The following is a 21,723-nucleotide window of genomic DNA, read 5'->3' as shown; positions in this document are numbered from 1 at the left end:
GTGTCTGCTTTATTGTTTATGAGTGTATGTTATCTCTGGGAGACATTTCTAACCATATTTTCCACCAGTATTCTTCATTCAATGGGGCTACTGTCTCCAAATCTGTCCAGTTTATCACATCTAGCTTTAAGGAATTTTTCCCTGTAAGTATTTGAATTGCTGGGATGGCTCCAGGTCATATTCTTCCTGCAGGTCAGGGAATTCTATTATTACCTTCCTCCAAAGAGATCTCCCAATGTGGAGATGCCACTCGGGTCCTATTTTTTTAAATCTGTCATGTTCCACATCTCTTTCAGCTTAGTGCCTTTCCGCAGGGTAATAGCCCAGGAGAGCTTGACTGCCACTTCTCATATCTTGTGGCTCTATCCCATGCCTCCAGAGAAGCTTTAGTCAGCCCCAAATGTGCAGACCTAAAAGGTCTACCGTCTATTCAGTGTATGAATGTATTGGCTTCCATCAAGGTCCTTTCTATTCTTGCCATTGGGTAATTTATGGGGGCAAATGCCCATTCATTCATCACTTGTAATTGGGAGTCCCAGTAATATGCTTTATATCAGGTAGTAAAATTCCACCATCATAAACGATTTTCGAAGTGATTGCAGTGCAATCCAAGGGATGCTCTGCCCCAAAGCAGAGTACAGAGTGTGCTCTCTACCCTGTCTATGAAGTGGTCCACAACAGGCCAATGGGTATTCTGGAGTACATACAGGAACTTGGGGAGAACGATAATGTTAAAAAGAGAAGTTCTAAATGAAAGCAGAAAATGCCTACATCTGTGCATATCAACCTGGACCTCCCTGGAGACCATCTCTGAATCCTTCTTAGGAACCTGCTGGGCGTGACCTGGATTTTCAAGTAGAAGAACCTTTAAGTCAAGACCTTGATGTCAGGAACAACTCGAATAATTTTGCTCCACTGTCCTCTTTTATATAGTTTTGATTTGTCCCAGTTGACCCTGTCTCCTGTAAGTTGTTAAATTTTTCAGAATACCAACAGAAATGCCGGCATCGAGATCTCTGGGTCAGAACGATACATTAAGATATCACCAGCGTACAGTGTTATCCTCTCTGGTTCCCTTGCTACCTCGTGGATACCCTCAACATCCCCACTAATCCTCAACCAACATGCTAGAGGTTCCATGGAAAGGGCGAACAAGAGGCAGACTGGAGGCACCTGTGTCTAGTCCCCCACAACAGTGTGTTTGTCTCGGATAACACTCCTTTCACCTTCACCTTAGCGTTCCTGCATAATAACTCCACTCAACTGCAAACTAACTGGCCAAAACCAAATCCTTCCTTTATTCCTAAGTGCTGCAAATACCAGGTGTTATTGCTATCCATTTGTGTGGTACTTTTGATTGATCCCATCTATGGACCTTGGAAATATGAACGTTTGAGCCTGCCTCATCCAGTTTTGAACTTGTCACATGGGAGTTAACATTTATATCAGCCTCGTCCATTCAATCGTCCAGCGGACTCATCAGGACTAGAAGTCCCAGAAAACAAACCAAAAAAAACAAAAAACCCTCACTGCAGGAGCTGCTATGTTCATTGGGAGCTCTGATATCCTTGGGAAAGAGCAGACCTTCTCCAGGAAACTCTTCTTCACTCTTCACTTTTCACTCTTCTTCAACTCTTCACTAAATTAGAGACCTAAAGCAATGCACTACTCTGGGTTCAAGTGTGAAGAATTTCTCAGCACCTTGTTGTGTATGTGTGCCTCATCATTACTAACACAGACCACCTATCACTGGATTAAGACATGCTCAGTCGGACTATGATAGAAAATAGGCCCGGGTACTGTAAATGGTTTTTTACCTTTTGTGAACTTTAAATGTGTTTGAAATTGAGCTTGTACTAGCATAAACGAAAGTGTACTGTCTTCCATTTTTAAATGACACCACACTACACCAGCTGATCATTGTTGTTGTATTTGCCTCTGCTATAACTGAGAATTTGGGAGCTTTCCCAGTCTTTTGGATTAAGATGTACCTACCCAAGGAGAACCTAGCTGTCCCAGACTGCTCTGCATGCAATGTTACAATTCACGTCACCTGAATCGAATGGGAACCTCTGTATCCAATATAATAGTATTATGAGAGACTCTTCAAATGAGTTCTGTAGTAAAATGTTTCTTGTTGTCTGTCCTCATTGGTAGATGGTCTGACAACCATTTTTGTGTAGTAATGTGTGAAATCCTTGGTGTAATGCTCTATGAAAGGACCTGTATTTTCCATGTCAAAAGAACTCTAGTTTTCTCGCTCTTAGAGGGTGAATCTATGCTGGATTTTTTATTAAACTTGACTTAGTTCTTCTTATGTCTGTATTCTTGCTGCTAACCTGATAGATGATATTTCACGTAATTTATTGACCTATTGAGAATATCACAGTCCTAGTTCATTAAAAGTCACACAAAATGCATAGACAGGTGCAATCGGGATGTACCAAGATCTGTATAAGGACTACACGTCTCCCAATTCGAGCCATTGGCACACAAACAGTAAGTCATGGTGACACAGATTTGCATGCTGACAGATCTGGTAACAAAGCTGATGGTTCTGATTGGATCTGCTCAGCATTAAACAAACCCATTTGGCTATAAAACGTTACCTTCACGGTTCAGGCAATTTCACCCCAAGATCGACATTGACCCTGCCCTGACCTGAGGAAGAGGTATAGACAACCCAGAGATGTGAGTATCGACAGGGACCCATGCGAAAAGTGTGTCTTAAGGCAGTGAATGCTGGGACTTGTAGTATGTGCACTGTGGTTGAATGAGGTGGACGGACTTTGAACTTAATTACTATGTGGTACTAGTTCTTGGACTTGCGGTGACAATAGTTATTGTGGTTTTGATTATATTTTCGATTTTTTTATTTATGACATGTAAACAGCATAAACTTGAAGAGAGATACCTCAGTGAGATTTTGTTGAATTGTTGAACTGTCCACTAAGGTGAGGTGTACTGTGAGGTGCTATTAGTTACATGAAGATAGTATATATTATTTTTATTGTGCGAGTGCATTAATCAAGCTCAATGGCCGTTCATTCCTTGGTGCATAGGAGCAAACACGCTGAGTACAGCAACTCCTGCAGGTCGACACTCTGGTGTGTGGAAGTAAGTAGTCTTCTTGGTACTGTGGAGATTTTTGATTATGCGAAGCAGACAGAATGTTAATTGTGGTGAAAGGAGTTTAGGAGAGTTTGGAAATAGGCGTTTGTGCCATTTGGTGCTGCACATGGAATAACTGGTGGACGCAGAGGCCGCACGGCGATAGGGTGACCTCTGACAGAGAAGAGCTGGTATTGGAAGGCTGATTGTTAACACAATTGTGCAGACAGAGGGTGAGATTGGGTAAGGAGTGACTGAAAACTCTATCAGAATGGGAAATCCCTTTTCAAAAAAAGAAAATATGTAAATAATGAAGAGAAATTCCCACCAGAAGGTACTCCAGCTACAGAAATGTTGGGAACGAAAAGATTACACACATGCATGTGGATTAGCCAGTGGCATGAATATATGTCCAGTGAAGGGGAATTACGATTCCCATTAAGTGGAAACTTTTACATTCCCAGGATTGAAAATTTAAAATGGAGAATGTATGACATGAGACCTCAGTCTAGACCCACACATTCTGAATCCCTGAATCTATGGAAACAAGTTCTGAATGAGAAAAAAATAAAGATTTTTGCATTAAAAATCCGTCATAAGGCTTATTCCTGGATGAACGCCTAGGAAGAAATAGGCAAAAGAAATGGAAGGTATAAAGGATTAAGACAATTTGAGTTTACACACTAATAGAAAGTGAGGAGAAAGCTAGGGAAAACATAGCGGGAAAAAGAAATCTAAGAACGAGGCAGAAGTAGCGAGCGTGGACAAAGATGCCTTCATAGATGAGTTCCTTGGATTAAGACAGCCCACACATAATACAGCAATCACTGTGCCTACCCCGGAAGTTAGCACACCCCCCAGTTACTCAGAGACCCTTCTACCCCTAGCTCAGAACTCAACCTCTGTAGCAAAAGTGTTTTACACTTATATGTAACCCCAAATGTTTCCCCTCTTTTGCGACTGCTGTTAACATGTTCTGGAAAGGGTCTGACTCTGGCAGACCCCTAGGATGTCACAGCATGATACCCTTAAGTCCACCCCAGAGAGAGGCTTTGACAACCCCGTGGCTGGAGGTCACACTGTGACTCTACCAGTCAACTCACATAATAAGGGATAGACCCCCGCAAATAATAAATGTTGCCCAATTGAAGGTCGAATTAAGTGAAATTGTGAAGGATAACGTAACGATGGTCTTCCCAGGAAACAATGATGAGAGCATGTTACTTTACATGAGCTAAGAAGCTGCGAGGGTGGGCTGAGAGGCTTATACGAAGATGGACAGAGTGGTAGATGAATGTTGGTATGATTTGACACAAAGAAAGAAGTTGCAAAAGAATGTCAGGATGTCAATACGTGACAAGGAGGTGAAGCTGCTGAAGCCGGGGGGGTTAAGAACGCACGTTAGGGAGTTTACTGAGAACATAAGGGACTGTGCTGAGACTGAAAAGTTCAGGGAGTTATGGTCAAAGAAGGAGAGGGTCATGGTGAAGCAGAAAAACTAAGTCACCAAGCAGAATGAGGGAGAAGTCACAGGAGAACTAGTGAAGGAATACCCTTTAAGGAACATACAGCAGGTGCATTTTCCATTGTCCCCGACAGATCTTTTCCATTTCACAAATTCTCTCCCCAGGTTGAGGGAAGATCCTGATAAATGGTACATGTAGATAGAACAGATGGCTACCATTTTAAAGGCCTTGTGGGAGGATATGGACGTGTTGTTTGAAGTACTGGTACCAAAGGACCTTTGGGCGGAATGTAAGTGAGCAGTGGAATGGCCAACACAGGAACCTCCTGGGTTTGCAAGTAGAAATGCACTCTCGCCTTTGGTCAAGACCAAGGTGGTCATTCTGACCCTGGCGGTCTTTGACCGCCAGGGCGGAGGACCGCGGGAGCACCGCCGACAGGCCGGCGGTGCTCCAATGGGGATTCCGACCGCGGCGGTAAAGCCGCGGTCGGACCGGCACCACTGGCGGGCTCCCGCCAGTGTACCGCCGCCCCATTGAATCCTCCACGGCGGCGCAGCTTGCTGCACCGCCGCGGGGATTCCGACCCCCCCCTACCGCCATCCAGATCCCGGCGGTCGGACCGCTGGGATCCGGATGGCGGTAGGGGGGGTCGCGGGGCCCCTGGGGGCCCCTGCAGTGCCCATGCCACTGGCATGGGCATTGCAGGGGCCCCCGTAAGAGGGCCCCTACATGTATTTCACTGTCTGCTGCGCAGACAGTGAAATACGCGACGGGTGCAACTGCACCCGTCGCACAGCTTCCACTCCGCCGGCTCGATTCCGAGCCGGCTTCATCGTGGAAGCCTCTTTCCCGCTGGGCTGGCGGGCGGTCTGAAGGCGACCGCCCGCCAGCCCAGCGGGAAAGTCAGAATGACCGCCGCGGTCTTTCGACCGCGGAACGGTAATCTGACGGCGGGACTTTGGCGGGCGGCCTCCGCCGCCCGCCAAGGTCAGAATGAGGGCCCAAATGTGCTGCGGTTATCAACCACCTAAAGACTAAGGGCCTGATTTAGAGTTTGGCAGATGGGGTTACTCCATCACAAACTTGACAGATATACCATCCGCCAGATTACGATCCCATAATACCTCATAGGAATTGTAACACATCGGACAGGATATCTGCCACATCTGTGACGGTGTAACCCATCCGCCAAACCCTGAATCAGACCCTAAGGGCCTCATTACAACCTCGGCGGTCTTACTAAAAGACCGCCGAGGCTGCGGGAGCCAGTTGCTTAACTGTTAGGCAGCTGAAGTCCCAACCTACCCCTTTTGGAAAAGAAGTCCAAGTAATTGGGAATACTAATCAGCAGTGTATGAATCAGATCACTGCCCCAGTTCTAGTAAAACTCTGAGACATTAGAGAGCAGCAGTAATTTGTTGTGTGCAATTCAAGCCCTGTGAACTTCTTACGGAGGGATCTCCTCTGCAGGCTCAATTGCGTAATCTACTGCTCCCGAAATGGAGTATTGTTAGAGACCTAAGCAGCAGATGCATAATGTAGAAGCAGGTTTTATTTTATATGTCTTGTCTTGTCCACATTTTAGGATACTCAATAATGACAAAGGCCTGCAAAGTGTGTTCAGAATTAGGATGACCGCAAATAAACTAATGTACCCAGACAGGTAGCTTGTAATGCAAGGCTTGCTTAAAAGAGACACCTCATGCGACATGCATTGCTTCATTCGCTCAGCAACAGACAGACATCTGGATGTCCACATAGGTCCGAGGCCAAGAGCCAGCGTTTGATTGGATAGGGAATGTGAAGAAATTGTTTTGTTGATGCCTTGGAAAGTCCCAACCATTCGAGTAATGTGAAGGTCATGCTTCTGGTCATCTTGTATCACACTGCCATCATGAAATGTTGTTTTATTGTGATTGGTAAGATGCTTAATATATGTGTAACACCATGCATCTTCTGATCAATATCACCCCATGCATTTGCCAATAGTGATAAAGAAATCACCTTTTTCTGTATCCTGATTGGTGGATGTATTTTCACGCCTTTGTGGTTTTCATGCATTAAAGCTCTGGCAGGTGTTTCTCTTATTGGACATGCTGTTTTGCTAAACACATGGGCCCATGAATACAGCTATGTATGAAACTTGACTTTACCTGTGTCTCTTTATTTAGCTTCAACATCTTGGTGAAGAATGCGGACCTAGGCATGGATGCCGTCTAGATACTGTACACGACTCCTTGGCTTTGCTTTGGATTAGTGGACAGACAGTGCTATGCTTATGACATGACAGCTCTGCCCTTCCTGCCCATGTGGTGTGAGACTCGTGTCTTTTGCGTCTCTCCACCCTCCACAGCAAACAATTGTGAGCATCAGTGTCTGCACTGCCTCCACCTTAGCAGTTTCCTGCTCTTCCACAGTTTTGCTTTTCGTATCATATTGTGGCATTTCTGGTTTTATATGCAGTTTTCCTCCAGGCTATCCTGTCAAATGTCATGTTTTAATGTTTTCATTTGTTGGTTATTTCCTCGCTGTGGTTTCTCTGCAGTTTCTTTCAATCTATCTGTCGAACCACCTTGACACACTGACCTCCATGCACCATGTGATGCACTTCGAGCTGACATGGTATCAGATGGTTGTCTGTTCCCTCATTTGGTTCATGAACCATATAACACACTTTGTACCAAGACTGTTCCTGGCGGTCGAAGGTCCTCCACTTGGGTACCTAGGTGGTTAATGTGTCAGCTTGTACCATGGCTTTACCCTTGGTCCTTAGAGGCTGAAGTTTTCAGTGTTGCCCTGGTGGGCTATCCCAGCGATTGACTGAGGTTTCCGATTTTGCGCTGGTGGGCTAGCCCAGGTAATTGATTGTGGGTCACTAGGGCCCTGGGGTTGACGCCTGCTGGTTGAGTGCTTTACTGTGTACCAAGGGCTTGACTTGACGGCTGGATATCTCACTGCGTACCGAAGGTTGGTTATGCAGTGTGTTACTTATTCTGTGCTAATCGCAGTTGTGCACTAGTTTGTTGGATTTTGGAATACCAAGAGTATGATGAGTAATATTGGCTGATAATGGAGGGTGGTTATACTTCTGGAATTGCTGGGAGTGGGGTGTGCTCTGCTGCTTTGACTTGTGTCCTCTATCGACCTTGTGATTCACTTGGACCAAGGGATTGCCTGGCGGTTGAGTGTTTTCACTTGGTTCAGGACAACTGGCACCTCGGGGGTCTCTGGTTGTAACCATAGGCAGAACTCTCTGGTTACAAGAGGAGGGTGACAGGAGGATGTTATGTTGATTTACGTTTTTATCACGTATGCTTTATATTGCCTGTTTGTGTTGTGGCCATTCCTTTTGTTCCCTCCTATTGCACACCGGGGTAGGGCTTTGGGACTGGTTTTGGTGAGTAGTTAGGGCACACGGAGGCTATTTTATCTGTCTGAATGAAAGTTCACCACTATCTGCAAGTTCTGTGTGTTTCAGGCACTAAACCTATTCTGACTTTTCTGTCTCCTTTATTCCGGTGGTAAGGACGCTGGGGAACCAGTACCTATAGCACCTTTTGTCTCTAAAGGCACTTTCATCATTGTGTCAAGTATGTATGTTTATGGTTAACTAGCATCACAAGACCTGGTCCCCGGAATTTTGGTTTGACTGAGTGCTTTTCTTGCTTCCCACTAATAATATTGTGCACGGTTGAATGCATATAACATACTTAAATTACAGACCCCAGATTCATAGTCTGGGGTATCCGGTCATTACTAACGAAGATTTACCTATCAATTTGAGAGAGACAGTTAGTGAAGATGTGTGGGATTTCACCGGGAAAGAAATTGGGTTGATTCCGGGTGCCAAATCCCTAAAGATACCCCTTCAACTTCCACAGTATTTCCTCAAACACATTCTTACAAGCTGACCCCATAAGCCACTGCAGGAATAATGCCTGTTAACAAGAATATGACAGATTGGGGCATTTTGAAGGAAGTCATCAGGAGTCCATGTAACTCTCTGATTATGGCTTTGCAGAAAGCAAATAAAAAGGAGAGAATAGTGCAGGATCTCTGAAAACATTAACCAAACTTTCGTTCAGTGCTATCATGTGGTACCGAGCCCTGCTGTGATCCGGCTTCAAATTCCCTCAGAAGCTGAATGATTCAAGGTCACTGACCTTTGTCAGGTGTTATTCTTAGCTCCCCTTCACGAAGAGAGACAGTTTCTCTTCACGTTTTGGTTCCATGAGAAGACTCTTGTGTGGTGTTGCACTTCTTAAGGATATACAGAAAGCACATCCTATTTTCATCAGATATTTAAAAATAACCTAGAAACTCTGCAACTGCCATTAGCTCAACCCTGATTCTGTACATTGATGACTTACTCATTGCATCAAAGACAAAAGAACCTTGTACACAAGAAACTATTGCTCTGCTCAGCCACTTAGCTGAGAACAAGCACAAGGTTTCCTCAGAAAATTTGCAGTACTGTCAGAAGGGGGTCATGAGCCTGGGAAATCAGACTGAGAAGACAATCAGGCAAGGGTCCTATGAACGCATTTAAAAAGTCCTGAAAATGAAATTCCCAGTCACACAGTGGGAAGTATGAATGTTCTTGGGCATGGTTGGCTACTGCCAACACAGAATCCCAAACTTTCTGTTTGTAGCAAAGCCTCTACTGAGGCTGATGCAGTCTAATGTCAATGGTTCTGTACCAAAGGATGATGAAACATGAAAGCCTTCTAGGAGTTTAAGAATCCACTTTGCAGCGTATACGCTCTTGGAATGCCAGACTATACCAAAGAAACTGTACTCTTTTGCGATGAGCGAAATGGATGTGCTTTGTGTTGACAGAGACTCACGAGGAGACTAAGCACCCTATTGGTACTTCTCTAGTCTTGATCCCATAGTCCGGTGGTCTCCAAACTTTTTTATGCTGTGCCACCCCAGTTGAAAAATAAAAATCATTGGGGCCCCCCCTCAGAATTTTTCACAATTATTTTATAAAGACGGCAATGTTTAAATATGTCTAGACGTATTTAAACATTGCAGTTAAATACTGTGACCGTTTTAAAAGTGCAATAACATGTTTCTTCTTAAAACAAAACACTGTTATCTGTGTAATGCTTCTTTTGGGCTTTTGGGCAGAGCCTGGCGCCTCCCCGGGATCACTTCAGGCCCCCCTAGGGGGGCCCGCCCCCCAGTTTGAAGAACACTGCCATAGTCGCAGCATTACCTGGTTATCTCAAGGCAATTGTAATGGTAAGCCTTAGCATTTAGCAAACCGAAGGAATAGTGATGGGGTATCCACTCAATGTAATGGCCCCACATTCAATTGAAATTCTCATGACTCATCCCTGCATGCAACATTTGACCAACAGCCACTAAACCTGCTATGAGAGAATCATTTTGGCTGCTGAGAACGTTTCTATCAGAAGATGCAGTACCTTAAACCCTCCTTCTCTATGTGAATACTATGTGAGTATCACCAAGTTGTGCACAAAGCCGAGACCTGACATATTGGATTACCCCCCTCTTGAATCTGACCATAGCCTGTTTGTTGATGGGTCTTGTTTGAGAATTTGACATGGCATTTTGAGAGCCGCATATGCTTTGTGCACCTTTAGTGGCATCGCGGAAACCTTTCACTTGTGCCATATAATGTCCAGACAGGCGGCAGAATAAATTGCCCTCACTAGAGCCTGTTGCACCTTTGAAGGCTGATAAATTGCCATTTACACTGACAACCAGTAGGGTTTTGCCATTGTGCATGACTTTAGGCAGTTATGGTCACAGAGAGGATTTATGATTTCTGTTGACTCACACATTAGGAATGGGCTATATGTCTCCAACCTGTTAAAAGCCCTAAAAAATGCTGTGGTGAAATGTGCTGCACATTAGAGTGCCAATGACTTTGCCACTAGAAGCAACTGCAATGCAGATGAGTTTGCCAGATATTGTTCTCTTGAGTCCATCACCTTTCACATGGATGGAATGCCTACTAAGAAACTGTGGGGGTCATTCCAATGTTGGCGGGCGGCGGAGGCCGCCCGCCAGAATTCCCCCCTCCGAAATACCGCGCCGCGGTCAAAAGACCGCGGCGGGTATTACAAGTTTTCCCCTGGGCTGGCGGGCGGTTGCTGAAAAACCGCCCGCCAGCCCAGGGGAAAACGACCTTCCCACGAGGATGCCGGCTCGTAATTGAGCCGGCGGAGTGGGAAGGTGCGACGGGTGCAGTGGCACCCGTCGCGTATTTCAGTGTCTGCAAGGCAGACACTGAAATACTTTGCGGGGCCCTCTTACGGGGGCCCCTGCCGTGCCCATACCATTGGCATGGGCACGGCAGGGGCCCCGCGACCCCCCCTACCGCCATCCTGTTCATGGCGGCTTTCCCGCCATGAACAGGATGGCGGTAGGGGGGGTCGGAATCCTCATGGCTGCGGAGCGCGCTCCGCAGCCATGGAGGATTCACACGAGCAGCGGAAAGTCGGCGGGAGACCGCTGACTTTCCGCTTCTGACCGCGGCTGAACCGCCGCGGTCAGAATGCTCGTTGGAGCACCGCCAGCCTGTTGGCGGTGCTCCCGTGGTCGGTGGCCCTGGCGGCCACCGGCCGCCAGGGTCAGAATGACCCTCTGTGTCTAATATGGTGTTAAACAATGTACAGACTTCCAATGAGCTAAGAGTGTTACAACACACTGCCTTGCAAATTGAAAAAGCCACGTGGGAAAGGATGGGATGAGTAAAAGACGCCAGTGACATTTGGGTGTCCAGTGATGGAAAACCGGTCCTCCCTGATTTTATGCTACCTGCTATAATAAGACCAATACACAAACCATCACATGTGGTGAGGCAGCATAGAGATATCTTTCTAGCAATTTTGGCATAATCCACATGTTCAATCTATGGCAGAGAGCTTGTGCCAGTGCTGTGTGGGCAAAAGGTTGTAGTAACTATGAGCTGTATAGGGAAGACTGATGGTCCTTCAACGACCTCCAGGTAGATATTGTGGAGTTTCCCCGAAGTAATTAAGGTGCATCCTTGTGGTTGCATGCTCATTTTCCTGTTGGATGGAGGCATATCCGCCTGGAGATGTGACAGTTGGACAGCCACCAAACTACTAATGCAGGAATGAATCCTGTGTTTCAGGAAGCCAGATCATCTTGAATAAGACCAAGGAAGTCACTTAAAAAATTAGATAATGCAGTTGCTATACACAGCTTTCGGAATAGATCAGAGATTCCATTGCAGTTACAAGCCAGACGCTAAAGAGGCTGAACTGAACTATCAAGGCAAAGTTAGCCAAAGCTTGCACGTCCACATCTCTTAAATGACCCGATGCACTTCCTCTGGTTCTGATGAGCATTAGAAGCCTGACAGGATTGTCTCCTCATGAGGTGCTGATAGAAAGAGCCATGTGAATCCCTTTTGTTCCAGTTGCTGCCTTTGTGAATATCACTGATGATCTGGTTCTCACTGATGATCTGGTTCTGCAAGGGTTTAGCTGGTGTGGTGCATTCTATCTCTCATCAGGTTGACGTGGCTACTTCAGCTGGGCAACAGTCTCCAGGTCGTGATTTGAACCCAGTGATTGGGTTCACATGAAGAAGCGTGTCTGCAAATCGTGCCTGGAAGAGCATTGGAGAGGCCAGTACCAGGTGATCCTGTCACTAACACTGCTATTAAGTGTGCTTGTCTGCCAAACTTGATACACACCCCCCACACCAAAAGGGTGAGACGAGAAGAGGAAGAAGCAGGTCCTTCATCCAATAATTCCTCAAGTCCACCTAGGTTTGAAGTTCCTAAGCCATCCAAGTATTAGGCCATTCCGAGAGCTTGCAGTCACCCACAGAGAAAACTTGAAATAGTGTCATTTTGGTGATGACTGTGACACAAATCACTGGGTTAAGAATACACATTCACAGAGACAGTGAGAACTCAGAGAGCTGAATCAAGCCTGCCTGAGCTATGTTCACAGGAATCCGAGAGTAGAATTAGCAGAGAAAGCTCCTCCTCTGAAGACACATCAGTTTTTTTCTGGTGCAGAGATCGCAAGTACCTCCAAGGATTGTAAATCAATAGGGGAAGGCTGGACAAAGACTAATCGAAAGAGAGTGTTAACTGTGACAAAAAGACTACAAACCATAAGAGAGGTTACTCAGTTAGAGGGGAAGGAACTTCAAGAGGAATCAGATCTCGACGGTGAGAGTTCAGACATAATGGAATCAAAACGACCTAAAAGGGCAAGGAAGATCAACTGCAGGAACTCAGGTTCTGATTAGACATATCTTTCTAAATTTGACATTGAATCTGATGACTACCTGATTGACCTTGATGAACCGCGTCGAACCCTAAACCGACAACAAAAGGGGAAACTGACAAAAGCTGAAAGGATGAATTGAGAGTTAGGATGATGGTTAGAGAACTTGCAGTGCCTCAAGCCTCCAGCTGCATTTACATAGGGTAGTGAAGGTAAGCTAGAGATAGAAGGAGTAATAGCTTTGTCTGAAATAACACTTATTTACTTGATCTGATTTAGCCTAACATGGTGCAGCAACGCTGCAAAATTGTACTTGTAGTTTAGGAAATTGTCATTTCTGTGGCTGTTAGATTCCATCTGCTGGGTGGAAATGTTTTCCGTGTTCTTGTAAACACAACCATTAATCTTGTTGTTAGTCAAGCAGTGCAGGGAGGTAAGGCTTCACACTTTTCTGATGCTGAACTTTTTTATAGCTATAATGTTTATTTCCAAATGTTAACTCAAAATGGAGAGATCATGCACGTAGGGGATTGATTTGTTTGCTCTTACCTCCCAGTCTCTTCAGCTGAGGAGGCAGCATATTTCCCTCTCCCTTTGTCGTGGTCTTTCTCATGTGGTATTTTCCTTAATCTATTCTATCAGCAAAACTCCATTAGGTTGTCCTATGCTGACTATGACAAACCTCTAGAAAATGTACCTATAGCAACAGATACAAATATGTACTTGTGGTCTACTGAACAATCTTGTTGTTCCTTTAAAGCTTTTAAATCAAGAGATCTGCATTGGTATATTATGAAATTCTTTATCCCGATGACTAACTCAAGCGCTACTACCCAAAGCATCCTTGACTTAACCTGCAAAATTAACAAAGATGAGAGGGTCTTTGTAGACGAACAAAACGAAAGGGTAGGACTAGAGGGAGCAAGAAAGTTTACACAGAGCATGTCATTGGAAAGGGAAAGTTAATTTTGAAGCAGCCACCCCCGCGATTGCCAAGACTGCTGATGCCAAGAAGGGAGCTTTCTGCATAATAACAAAACATGAGGGGAATGAGACCAATGAGATTGTGGGTTGGAGTGAGTCTGAGCATAGTTATCTAGTGAAGGGTAGATTTTTTTGTGAATTACAGGTAAGTATCAAGGGTATATATTTTGCAATTGGCAAATCAGCTTATTTTCAGTGACCGCATAATTGGGTAGATAGTTGATATGCAGCTTTAGCCTTTCCCAGGATCTCTCACACTAATTAATTTGATTTATCCCTTGACACGTATATCAAATGAAGTACGCAAGATTTCAAGCAGATCCTTAGAGATTTCTCTCTGTCAGGATTGCATTAAATGAAGCTAAGAAAATTAAACTGTCTACTTTAGTAGATAGACTTGCACTAATAATGCAGCTGCTTTAACAGTTATTCATAAGGAATTGCTTGCTAAGAGAGCAATTGCATGCACGCCTTTGTTAGATTTGCTCCTTGCGAAGGAAGTTGGAGTCTGCAAGGTAATCCATGCAAGGAAATGTTGAGCATAAATTCCAAAAATATGTTAACACCTTAATAGCTATATGCCTAACATTACAAATATTATGCATGAAATAACTGAATTGGAAGAGATGAGATGCCTGGGAAGGAATGCGTTCAGTATTTGGATCTATTTGACGCAGATTTGCTAAGACAGGAGAATCGTTACAGAACATAAGTAGAGAAATACTGAAATTGCTTTAAACTCTTGTCTTGATTATACTAACTGGTGTTGCATGTGTGCTTCTTTTTGTAAAATTTTGCAAGAGAATGTCATTAAGCAATGTGGTGAAATGTGGGTTTAAGAAGTGGTCAGCAACTAGAAGAAGAACAAGGAAGAAAACTGATTTAAAGGTTGAAGAGGTGCACAGTGAACGCTACCACACTATGAAAGAAAAGAACACCAAGATGATGAAAACTGTGTTGTAATACAGATATAGATGTGATAATTTATAAATCATCAGGAGTGGGGAATATGTCAGCGTTGTTTTACATTTTCTAAATGTTCAATGTGTTTGAAATCGAGCTTGCACTAACATAACCACAAGTGTATTCTCTTCCATTTTGAAATGACGCCGCACTAAACCAGGTGATCATTGTTGTTGCCTTTCCGTCTGCTTTAAGATTTGTGAGCTTTCCCGGTCTTCTGGTCTAATATGTACCTAACTGAGGAAAGTCTAGCTGTCCCAGACCATTCTGTTTACAATGTTACAACTCAAGTCACCTGAACCGACTCTGGGAACCTTCGGATCTAATATAATTGTATTATGGGAGAATCTTCTAATGTATTATGTAGTAGAATGTTTTTGTGCCGGTTTCTCATGGGTGCATATCCTGAGAACCATGCATTTGTGTAGGAATGTTTGAAATCCTTTGTCTAAGGTCCTACAAAGGGACCTGCATTTTCCACGTCGATGGAACTCCAATTTTCACACTCTTAGAGGGCAGATCTATGGTGGATTTTCTATTTCATTTTAGTTAGTTTTTTCAGTTTATGAACTGTATTCTTGCTGCTAACCTGATTGATGATATTTCATGTAATTTGCCAAGTAATTTTCCATATAAAGCCTTGAAATGTTGACCTTTGTCTTTCATTCTTATTGAGAATGTCACATTCCTAGCTCATTACTGACTCTTACAAAAGGTACAAGAGTCCAATTGGGGAGTACCAAAGTCTGCAAAGAGATTTGGTTCTGGTCCGAGCAGTGCTTGTTCTAATATCAACAGTAAAAAACAGCCCAGCAGATCATGAAAGAGGTTCACAAGCCACCCCCACCAAAAAAAAAAAAATGGCCCATACAACGACCTGTGAGACTAGCCCATCGGGCAACTGCCGTGATACCCCTACAGGCCAGTCCGACTCTAGCCCATGCTGACGCTTCAATCACTTTTTGGCCAGTTTCACCCCACAAGAGAAAGTGGATTGGCAACCTGGACATGTGTTAACTTCATTTCCTGAAATGTGTGTAATTATTGTAAAATGTCAGCCTACGTAGTAATTCATTCACGTGTGCGTGCGTGTGTACGTGTCCTGAGCGGGGGCTGTGTTGTGCTCTAGTCAGCGTGAGCGAAGCCCGGGTCTCTGCACGTGAGTGTATCTGTGAGCCTCCTGAGTGTGCGCCGTGACAGGCTCGCCACGAGCCCTCCTCCCGGACCCCGCGGCGCAGGAGACTGGGAGCAGCTGAAACTGTAACCCGAGCGCGGGCGGCTCTCCTCCCCCATCATTAGCATAGGCCCGGCCACCAGGCCGGCAGAGGGAGCCAGGGGAGGCAGCCAGTGGCCGGGCTCCGGGAACGCGAGGGCGCCTCCGGGGCTCCGAGCAGAGGATCCATGGCGGACTGGAACCAGCGCTGAGCGGAGATAGCAGGACTGGGGGCGCGGAGAGGGGACGAACATGGAGCCCGTCACCAAGTGGAGCCCGTCGCAAGTCGTGGACTGGATGAAAGGTAAAAGGAAAGCTGAACCGCTCTGCTGTGGAGCGGGGAGAGCGTGCAGGTTGGGGCGCTCTCCCAGCTGTGTGAAGAGAGTGCCCCTGAGGCCAGCGGGCCCCTTCCTCTTCGTCAAGCACTGAAGCCCCCCGAGTCCTGGCAGCGCTCACTCTAGAGGGGCTTGCTGCTCGGATGGACGGATATCCGTATTTACATCTGTTTGTTTAAATGTTTGCCAAAAAAGTCTGGCTGCGCGGGGTCTCCCGTGAGCGCTAATTTTGCGCCATGGGCCTCGCACCCCATTTTTCATTCACCTCAAGTTTATGTAAACGGGTGTTAAGTTCATATCTTGGAGGGCTTTTTGACCCCGTTGGCTGAAATGAGCCTGTAAATCGTGTGACCTCGTGAATAAACTAAACTTCAGTATTCGCTTGTGAAGATTAGATGCCTCATTTTCCGCTGTTCGCCGTCACTTACTGGTTAACAAATAACAAAACCTTGTTACTTGCTTTTCAGCTGCCGGGTGCTTGAATCTGCTGCTTTCCTCTTTCTGGAGGATGTCATTTTGTTGTACTCGGTTTGTAACATTTTTAAAGGTACCTCAGTGGCTTAACAAGCGAAACTGAATTAAGATGACATATGTCGGTGACCCGAGACAATTTGGCTGCTAGATGTGTTTTATTCTCTTGAAAACGACTACATCAGTAGTATTGATTCTTAATAACTATAAATGGTATTGTTTAAATCCCAGTTTGTAATGTGTACCCTTGTAGTTGGTGTTTTTGAGATTGCCTTGTGTTTGGATCCTGCCTACGGTTATGCCCCATTATTTACATGCACCGTGGTCAGGGTCTTTTGCTGTTTATAGCATGTGATCTTGTGTCGGTGGTCACATTTTAGCAACAAAAAAAGACTTCAAAACAGAGTAATGAAAACAACTTGGTGTATGCCTCAGAGATTTTTAGCAGAGCTGTTTGGCACCAAGACCACTAGTGGTTGATGCTTGAAACATACCCCTCCATCCACATTGATGTCTGGTGCATGTGTGGTGGGGGCATATACAGTACATTTTCTTAGAAGAAGGGTTTTCCTGAAACGTTCTTACTCACATTGTCAAAGGGCGCGTTGTGTGGGAAAGATGGGCACTTACTATTGACAACTCCTAATTCTCTAGTTGAGCCGCATTGCATTCTAATTGGACCTATCTGCTGCGGGGTACAGTCCCTAGGGGGCATATTGAGCCCTAGTCACAGGTTAGTTTCCCAACCATAGTCCAACAATGTCGCGTTTGTCCAAAAATCTCAGGGTATCTCATTCGCTGTCACAACAGGCGGTCGTTTCCGCGCCTCTTGCTTGACTGTCTGAAACCAAACCTTAAATTTATATTTTGTGGTTGAAGCATGCTAATCTTTGTGGAATTTGAATGATTCATACACATGTTCTCGTGTAACCTCCCAAATCTTTTTCTTCACAGCTGTCCTGATAACCTATGTACTCCTTGTAACGTAAATCAAAGGCTTGGAGAGTAGGGTGTTTTCTGGAGTTCGACAACCCGGACCGCAGCTTTTGGAAGCAGAGTTCTTTGTGTTTTACAGGTCACGTACCTGTAACTCATCCAATCGGGGTTTTTTCTTTGTTTTCTGTGACTCGTAGTCCTGACGTTGGCAGGCCAGCTGATTTGTTCTACAGTGGTGTAATGGATTGGTCCTTATGTAAACAACTAAAATGCCCCCCCTTGGGTAGTGTATAGGAGCCTTATTTGTGGTGCACTGAGCCCTCAGACCGCTGGACTCTGGCGCCACTGCACCAGTAACACCACTGCTACCCACTTCCCCGGTGAGTGAAGTGATCGCTGCTGACGGAAACGCTAATGGGCAGAAGTTTGAATCCTGAAAAGGCCGGTTCAGCCTCCACTCTTCTGAGTCGGTACACTGGATGACTAAATGAGGTGCCATAAAGCTTGGTGCTTCTAATATAAATTATTTACAGCGCTTAGAAACGGAATACGAAAAGTCGTGTGTTTTTTTTTTTTTTTTTTTTAAAGCGGGCTCACAGCACCACCAATCCCAGAATGCAAAGAGAAAAAAAACGTGAGTGACTGAGTAACTCACGCGTGGAAATGGAAAAATAGAGAGCACTGGGGAAGGAGCAGGTACATCAGTCATGTTTCTCGCATCATAACATATTTGGTGGTGTGACTTCGCTAGTGGTTTGGGTGGCCGGGCCTCGTCTTGAGTAGTTGAATAGCATAGAACTCGGAGACCACCAGATAGCCCTCACCCCAACACCTGCCACATGCAGACCGACAAAACTTATTTGTTGGAAGAAATGTATTTATAACTTTTACCAATTACTTCATAAAAACAGACCGTAATAATTCACCTGAAACAATCTTTCAAAAACATATTTATAAAAAACATTTATAAAACCATTTCAATAAGATTTGTTCATTAACCATAAATCAGTGTGACAGGATCCCTTCCTGTCCTGAACTTCCTTTGGACCACACAGGTAGACCGTACCTCACCTGTATCCTTAGAGGGGGCGTCTCCCCTGACTTCAATGTTCCTTCTCCTCCTGCTCAGGGTTCCGCCCCCTCCCCAAATACCAATCTGCCAAGGGGGTGTAACAGGGCGGCCAGGAGCGGGAGCCCCATGACCACCCCAGCTATCTGGGCTCCCTACCCCCTAAGCTGGTGCGTACATCTGCAGGTTGGTTCAGGACTTCAGGATCCTACCTCTGGTGTTATCCTGGGGACCCCTCTGTTGGTTATGGTTATTTTAGTACTTCTTCTCCCGCCACAAGGGCGACCAGGGGCCCAAAGGGTCTTCGCCCTCCCTACCACCAAACAAGCTGCGAGAGAAGGACCACATGTCTGCAATAAATTGGTCCGTTCCTGCGTCAGACAAATGTACCATATCTCTGCGCAACATATCTGGACCTTTTAAAAGTTTATGCAGAATGTTCCGTAAGCAGCCAGGGCCCGGGCACAGTCTTGCCATTTGAGCGTTGAGCCTTTGCACCAACACATTGGTTTCAAGCTAGCCCAATTGATGAGGGGTGTACCCCAAACCCAGTCCCATGATGCTTGTTTTCGGGGACAGTTCGGGCTGGATTGTTCCAATGGGGAGTAGGGTCAAGACTGATTTACATATGGCTGGGTCCAATCCATGGTGAGCAAAAGAACAATGGATTTAGGCCCAGATCCGTGACTAGAGGTGAATGTTTGACAATGATCAGCATTCCCTCCATTATCGTGTTGTGTTGCGTTGTAAATATATCAGTCATGGGGGGAGGTAATTTTATTATAACCTATATACAGTGATTGTATTCTTTACCAGAGACTCCAATATTTCTTAGCGCTGCCAATGCATGTTTTTCCATGTTTTTCTTTTCTTTTTTTTTATGAAATACAAGTAATTCATAGCCATTACCAGTAGGTTAATTGTACTTTACTGGGAAGTAAGTAACCACTAGCTTAATGTGACTTTTACACACTTGACTCCGGCGTATATGGAGAGAAAAGTGAAAAAATAATTTAAATGAGTTTAGTTTTGTCCTTAAACGGATTATGAACCTTTCATTTTTGCAAGCTTCAGTCTCCTATTGCTCTTGAAACAGCACCATCCTCGTAAAATGTATTCTCATCTTACATTGTGCCTTGTACTTTAATGAAGCGGCCGCGTACCCTCCGACAACTGCACCTCGGCAGACGCTTGTTTCTTGTGTGGGATGCAGTTTTCTTGAGTCCAGGGGGTGGTTAAGGGGAGCGGTGCCCGGGGGTGGGGGCACCGCACTAGGTAAGTCTTGAGTCCGCATCCAGTTAGGCGAATGTTTATTCTGACGTCGCGTTGTTTAGGAAGTCGGCGCGTTGAAGTTGTCTGTGACTGGCTTTATGGCACCCACTCGGTGTCCCGTGCCTTTTCGTGAAACTCCCAGACTCTGGGTCGGAAAAACATGCACCGTGTGTTGGGCCGACATCCTGTGTGTGCCGGCTGTGTTTCTGCGGGCCAGTCACATGTCTACGCAAAGAATGCGTCTTGCAAAAGATACGGAAGGGGAGGGGGCGCTCCGAACGCATTGTGTAGGCATACGTGTTACAAGTAGGAATTTAATAGCAAACGTTTTTTGAAGGGCGACCAGGCATTTATTTTCCCTGAAAGAGTAATTCGTCCAGTGCTGCTAAGCTTCTTTGGGTGGCAAGGCACTGCGGCTGCTCGGGTTGCATATTTGTGGCCAGGATTTGGCACCGACAACGAGCAACGCTTGTGTGGAACTGTTTAGGAACAATGGCCCGTAATGTAAATAGTTCCACATTTTCACTAATGGAGGCGAGACGTCATATCTGCCTGCGCCATTCAGAGTTGTAGAGGTTTGTATTTTCTACGTTTCATTTCATCCACAATGTGGGAGCAATCATTTGTTAGGCTGGCCTTGAAGTTGACCTCATCACTGCTATAGACCTGAGAATATATAAACGTGGTTGATTTCTGTCAGAACAGGTACAGTGGTATGTACCTTAAATGTTGGAGGGAGGAATCCATGGCACATTTGCAGGATATCCCCCTAAATAATGTATACAGTGGAGGTCATTCACATGTTCAGTGATAATCCTGAAAATATGGCCTGGATCTAGCCCCCTGTATTTGGATACCTCTGGTTTAGAAGGCAACTCGGGGAACCTCCAACCCCCCCCCCCCCACCCCATTCTTAATAATATTTTACTACTCAATTAAAATAACTCTGTCCCGAATATGGCTATGGTGGCTCTTCCGTTATGCACAGGTCCATTTGTCGTAGAGTTACTTATGGTATTCTTTCTTATCTTTTGCTTTTAGTCATGCGGTGATGATTGAACTGTTTCTGTGCTCTCCTCCGTTGGATGCATGGGTTGTTTGTGTGGTGGTGTGTAGAAGGTAACGGTTGCTGTGATCTTACTCATTAATGAGTACAGGCAGCATTGGTGAAACCTTTCTGGGGCATCAGTTATAAAAGCGTGGTCTTCAAAGTATCCATTAACCAAAGCCATAGTACGCATGATAAAGCTAGCAAGTGTCTTGACATTTTTCGCTAGGGCACCTTGGTTACCTTCTCCCTCTAGGGCAGTGGTCTTCAAGCTTTTTTTTTTGTGCCGCACCTCCCAATGGGTACAAAAAATCACCCCCGCAATTCACAATTATTGTATTAAACTGGCAATGTTTAAATATGACTAGACTTATTTAACAGTGCAGTTAAGTTCTGTTGATGTTTTAAAAATGCAATCAAATTCATGATACAAATCAGGCAGGCCTTATTAACACGTAAAAGTATCCACAGTGTGATTATTAGAAGTGGGGGGTTTTGAAGACTATTTGGGCTACTTTTTTACAAACACTCTCAGCTTGGATATAAATGGGGAAAAAAACATGTTAGTGATGACCCATTACAGAGCGGTTTACTGCTGTTTAGTATTATTAT

The 21,723-nt window shown here is 45.1% G+C and overlaps 1 protein-coding gene across 2 annotated transcripts in view; it reads left to right on the top strand.

Annotated features, from left to right (window-relative positions):
- Positions 1-15,864: 15,864 nt before the first annotated feature.
- CNKSR3 (CNKSR family member 3) overlaps positions 15,865-21,723 on the top strand; it is a 167,201-nt gene continuing 161,342 nt past the window's right edge. The window contains exon 1 of one of the 2 annotated variants that reach the window (XM_069234625.1): positions 15,865-16,284. In XM_069234625.1, the coding sequence (XP_069090726.1) occupies positions 16,233-16,284 (52 nt within the window). In that variant the 5' untranslated portion in view covers positions 15,865-16,232. The remainder of the gene's footprint in view (positions 16,285-21,723) is intronic. The other variant, XM_069234624.1, reaches the window with a different exon arrangement.

Source organism: Pleurodeles waltl, chromosome 5 (genome assembly GCF_031143425.1).
Source record: "Pleurodeles waltl isolate 20211129_DDA chromosome 5, aPleWal1.hap1.20221129, whole genome shotgun sequence".
NCBI classification, from domain to species: Eukaryota; Metazoa; Chordata; class Amphibia; order Caudata; family Salamandridae; genus Pleurodeles; species Pleurodeles waltl.
The sequence above is the reverse complement of the archived record's forward strand: the minus strand, read 5'-3'. Positions and strand labels throughout refer to the sequence as shown.